Source organism: Dendronephthya gigantea, unplaced genomic scaffold (assembly GCF_004324835.1).
Source record: "Dendronephthya gigantea isolate DGI-Jeju-01 unplaced genomic scaffold, DenGig_1.0 000123F, whole genome shotgun sequence".
NCBI classification, from domain to species: Eukaryota; Metazoa; Cnidaria; class Anthozoa; order Malacalcyonacea; family Nephtheidae; genus Dendronephthya; species Dendronephthya gigantea.
In genome coordinates this window covers 167,930-172,927 of record NW_021163133.1, presented here as the reverse complement: position 1 = coordinate 172,927, position 4,998 = coordinate 167,930, and the positions used below count along the sequence as shown (strand labels likewise).

The 4,998-nt window shown below is 34.9% G+C and overlaps 1 protein-coding gene across 1 annotated transcript; it reads left to right on the top strand.

Annotated features, from left to right (window-relative positions):
- Window positions 1-3,676: 3,676 nt before the first annotated feature.
- On the top strand, window positions 3,677-4,621 carry LOC114535739. Its single transcript, XM_028557047.1, has one exon. It carries the CDS (start codon window positions 3,677-3,679, stop codon window positions 4,619-4,621), a length of 945 nt encoding a protein of 314 aa, XP_028412848.1.
- Window positions 4,622-4,998: the final 377 nt, after the last annotated feature.

Sequence of the window (4,998 nt, the reverse complement as noted above, 5' to 3'; positions counted from 1 at the left end):
TACAAAGAGATAAGCGAACAATAAAGCGAACGATAATCACTTCGGCGAATTATTGTTAAATATAAACCTAGCCGGGGGACACCATTGAAATACACTTAGCTGCAATTCACAATACTAACGCCTGTATTCAAAAAGCTCACTCACACTCACACTCATTGAGTGGGACATATAAACTTTGTTAATGCTGATCAATGAGAAAGTTTTTTCTGAATAGATGGAAAGATATAAGGTAAATCACTGAAAATCAAGCCCCTATTCGGCTGGAAATATACCGCCATTGAAACGTTATGAGAAGATTAAGATCTCCCACTCAATGAGTTTGAGTGTGAGTGAGCTTTTAGAATACAGGCGTTAGGCTTCAAACCTTGTCAGAAAAAGATTTATAAACACTCAACAAAATATGTCTTGCACACGGCAAAAACGAATTGAATTAATAACCTTGTGTATACTTTAAGTCTCAAAATGGCCATTTGACAGCTATCAGATGTGCACGATGAGCTGACAAAAGATTGCAGAATGCGTATTCATTTAAAAATTATTATATAGTATTCTCTTTGATATCGATACAGAATACACAATTGTGAACCAGTGATCAGATTTTCGGGGTAAAACTTCATAAACACCAATTTCTGCGGTGTTTAGACGCGGGGTATTCTGGAAAAGATAAAGGATTTCTTTGCTCGTATATTTTCGCTGAACAAAGATTCAAAATAGAGCAAATAGAACTCCTGTATTCGAGCTTAAAAAGCCTTGAAGGTGGTGGCTATAGACCTTGCGAAACATAGTAAGCGCGCCTTCGCGCAACTGGAGACGAGGCTTATTATATAAGAAACAATTTTTATATTCTTGGCTGTACAAAGCTATCCGCCGAGTTATCAGTGGCATAGCCAGCCTGACAATTTGGTCATGCTATACAAATTTGAAGTCGTTATATAGAATTATTAATAATATAAATACTAATATAATAAATACTATGTATATAAATACTAATACATAAATACTAAAATAATATAAATTATTAGTAATATAAATACTGAGATAAACTCACCTGTTTTCGCAGTCACAGCATGTCCCCATACTCCAAGACGATCAAGTGCTTTAACGGCAACTGTGTATTCTGTATATGATTTCAAACCAACCAGGAGAGCATTGTTCATTCCCCCACGAACTTCTGTTACTTTATCGAGTGCACAATCATTTGATCCAGACGATTTTAATTCCATATACCCAACAGTATATCCTGAAATGCTATCATCCAGATGGTTCCAGAAAACCTTCAACGTGCTGCTCGTTCGTTCTGTATTATAAATTCCTGGACCGCCTTAATCGAAGCCAAGAAAGAAAATCTAATGCTTACACATCACAATATTAATGGGCAAAAGGCTATACCAGGTGTTTCGATAAAACGAACTGAAATTCATATATTTCTATGCAAGATAGATTTCATTCGATATTCCATTACTATAACTAAAGATATTATAAAGTCAGTGTACAGTGGCTTCTGTGCATCGGTTCTGCTCATGTTTTGAATTTCTTTAAAATAAAGTCTATCTCTAATTCATTTAGAAATATTCTTCGCTTTTATTCACATCGCTTTAATTTAGGGGTCATTTGAGTTTGGCATGCCAGTATACCACACAATATAATGCTTTAAAAGCCAATACCTAAGGCGATCGATATGGCACAAGAGCAACAAATTTGCACCGTGGAACACCTTCTTTTCAAAACGTTTTTTCAATACTGTTGCCAGAAACGTGCCGGGAGGGAAGCGTATTCGAAGTATAAATATATTAAAGCCCAACATAGTGCTTTCAGTAAAGCCATAAGAGACAATTAAACCATTTGAGAATAATAAGAATATATTTGGTAGTAACGTTTCGTCTTAACTTAAGACATCTTCAGACTAACTTAACTTACTTACTTACGTTACTACCAAATATATGCTTATTATTCTCAAATGGTTTATTTGTCTCTTATGGCTTTACTGAAAGCACTATGTTGGACTTTAATATTTACACTTCGAAAAACCTTTTTTACCCAAAAAAGCAGAATTTTGAGGCAACGTAATGCTGACTGCTAGTCGAAGCATGTAACAGCTTGGCACACATCATGTTAGGTTAGTGCAAAGGAGAATGAAAAGAAAATTACTAACCTTTGCAATTTATGCTGCCACGACTCTCACACGCACAATAGGCAATTCCCATTATAGCAAAGCATCATGGGAAATGTGGTAACCTTGTCTTGCAGGCGAAATGGCCGCCATCGAAGCGAGCATTTCGCATGCGAGAAGTATCGCTTTTTTAATACGCTTTTTTCGCAACATTTGCTAACTTTTAATACATCGACGTGTTCCTAATGCTGCAAAGTTTGTTTTGTTCAAATTGCATTGCAATCGAAGCAAAAATGAGCTTAAAAATGTGCACCGAACAACAGAGGGAGCGGAAAATTGGTTCGTAAATACGTTCTAAGAGGACGTTTCTTCTTGTCTTTTTGAGGTGAGTACTTTTCGCAAGCATTCTACATCCCACCATTTTGACCTACAAATGCGTGCATGCCATTGCTCGATGTATACAAAGTAATTTCACAACGATCGAGTATTTTGTGCGGATTCTTTCGCTTGTTGAAATCGACAAATGTTTATCAAAATATCTGTCGATCGTTCGATCAGCATGGCGTTCAAGGGCAATACGTTCAAAGGGGCTTTAAATCTTTTGGCGCGAAATTTAAGCAACCCAAACCGGTTTTATCCGACCCGGCACTGTTACTTTGCTAAAAACGCTAAGAAGAAAGCAGTTTTGACTTTGGTTGTTCGTTTATCTGCTCTTTTTGTTGTCGACGGCTCATTTCCACTTTCTCGTAGAATTATTCAAGTAGGGTTATAGTATTAAAATATTTTTATAGTGCTAGATATATTAAATTCGTAGGTAAAGCTATTTAATATTAACGATTTAAAATTTAACATAGTATAAATAAGTACAATATATTTATAGCTTAGGTAATTTTTAAAATTTACTAGATATAGAAGCTAGGCTAGGACTAAAATATTATATTAATTTATTAGGCAGGCCCTAATAGTAAAAACTTCTAGTAAGTTTGTACATATTTAATCTTAAAATCATAGTTTTAAAATTCATAAACATATAAGTTTAAATTAAGTAATATAACTTTTTACTATGGATAATGAGCCAGAAACTTCATTGGGGGCAGATAGAGGTGAGATAAAAGCTCCATGTCCTAAAAGAAAGTATAAAGGAGGGGGAACAACTTGCTGCATTCCTAGTTGTGATAGTAACACTAGAAAGAACCCAGAACTTTCATTTTATGTAATTCCAACTGATAAAAAGCTCAGGAAGATGTGGTTGCATTGGATTGGAAGGGTTAATTTTGTACCAAAAAAACATCATAGAGTCTGTTCAAAACATTTTGTTGGTGGCAAGAAGACATGCCTTCATAATGTTCCAAATATAGTGGAAAAACTATTACAGCCCAAACAAGCAAAGCCAAGAACAACTTTTAAATGCAGGGAGAGGATTTATGTAGTTAAAGAAAGTGAAAGAGAAGATGAAAGACCAAGTCTAGAAGCTAAGGTTTCAGAACTTGAAGCGCTAGTAGAGAACCTTCAGAAGGAAAATGAAAAGAAACAAAAAGAAATTTTTGACCTAAACAGAAAAATTCAATGTCGTTTCTCAATTCAAAATTTAAAGATAACAATAGTGATTTTGAGTTTTATACTGGATTTTCTAGCTACAGTACATTTAAGGCATTTTATGATTATCTTTGTCCATCTTGTGAAAGATTAAGATATGTTGGATCTTCCAATAATTCAGGACAAACCAACAACCAGAAGTGTGGACCAAAGAGATTTTTGTCTCCTGAGGAAGAACTTTTCATGTGTCTTACAAGACTGAGACTGGGTTTGCTTGAAAGGGACTTAGCTGAAAGGTTCAACATCTCTGTATCCCAAGTGTCAAGAATTTGGATTACCTGGCTTGACTTTTTGTACAGATTTTTAAGATCCATCCCCATTTGGCCATCACAAAGCTATGTTAGAGAAACAATGCCACAGAGTTTCAAGGAAACCTATCCAGACACAAGAGTTATAATTGACTGTACTGAGTTATTTATCGATAGACCATCCCAACCAAGAAGCCAAAGCGCAACATTTTCCACCTACAAGAATCATAACACCGGCAAAGGTCTTATTGGAATATCTCCAAGAGGGGACCTTACTTTTGTTTCTGAGCTGTATGCAGGTAATACATCGGACAAACAACTGACAAAAGACTGTGGCATCTTTAAGTTATTGGAAGTTGGTGATCAGATCATGGCAGATAGAGGCTTTGAAATTGAGGAGGATTTACCACATGGTGTCTCTTTGAACATACCCCCATTCCTTGGTGAGAGAGCTCAATTTTCTGAAGAAGAAGAAATTGAAACTCGGCGGATTGCAAAACATAGGATACATGTTGAAAGAGCTATCCAGAGGATTAAGAGCTTTCGTATTCTTAAATTCGACTTGCCAATATCAATGGCTGAAGACCTGAACAAGATTTGGGTCATTTGCTCATATTTAACATTGTTTTTCAGACCCTTAATTCAAGTTCAACTACATGAAGAATGAATGAATTGTTATGTTATAAACCAATAGTTTTTCTAAAGTACTCAATGTTTAAATATATAATTAAATATATTGTACAATGAAATTATAATGAATTCACTGTAAATTGTTCAGACAATCATTATATTTAAATTATGTGAATATAATATGCACATTCAAATATAGTTATTAAACTTTGTCCATTAAATAATCAAAATAGAATGATGTTAATTCAGGCAAAGTGTGTTGTTTCCATTCCACTTCACTAAAATAAATCCTTTCAATGTGAATGTCACTTACTGTATATACAACAAAGTCTACAAAACTCAACTGGCAAATAGCCATAACACCTTGTACTTGGTGGTAATATACATGTGTCTTTTTAAGACAAGGCTTTCCAT

What these genes read in the sequence shown, in the direction of transcription:
- LOC114535739 (XM_028557047.1), top strand. Translation starts at nt 3,677, where the DNA reads ATGTCGTTTCTCAATTCAAAATTTAAAGATAACAATAGTGATTTTGAG.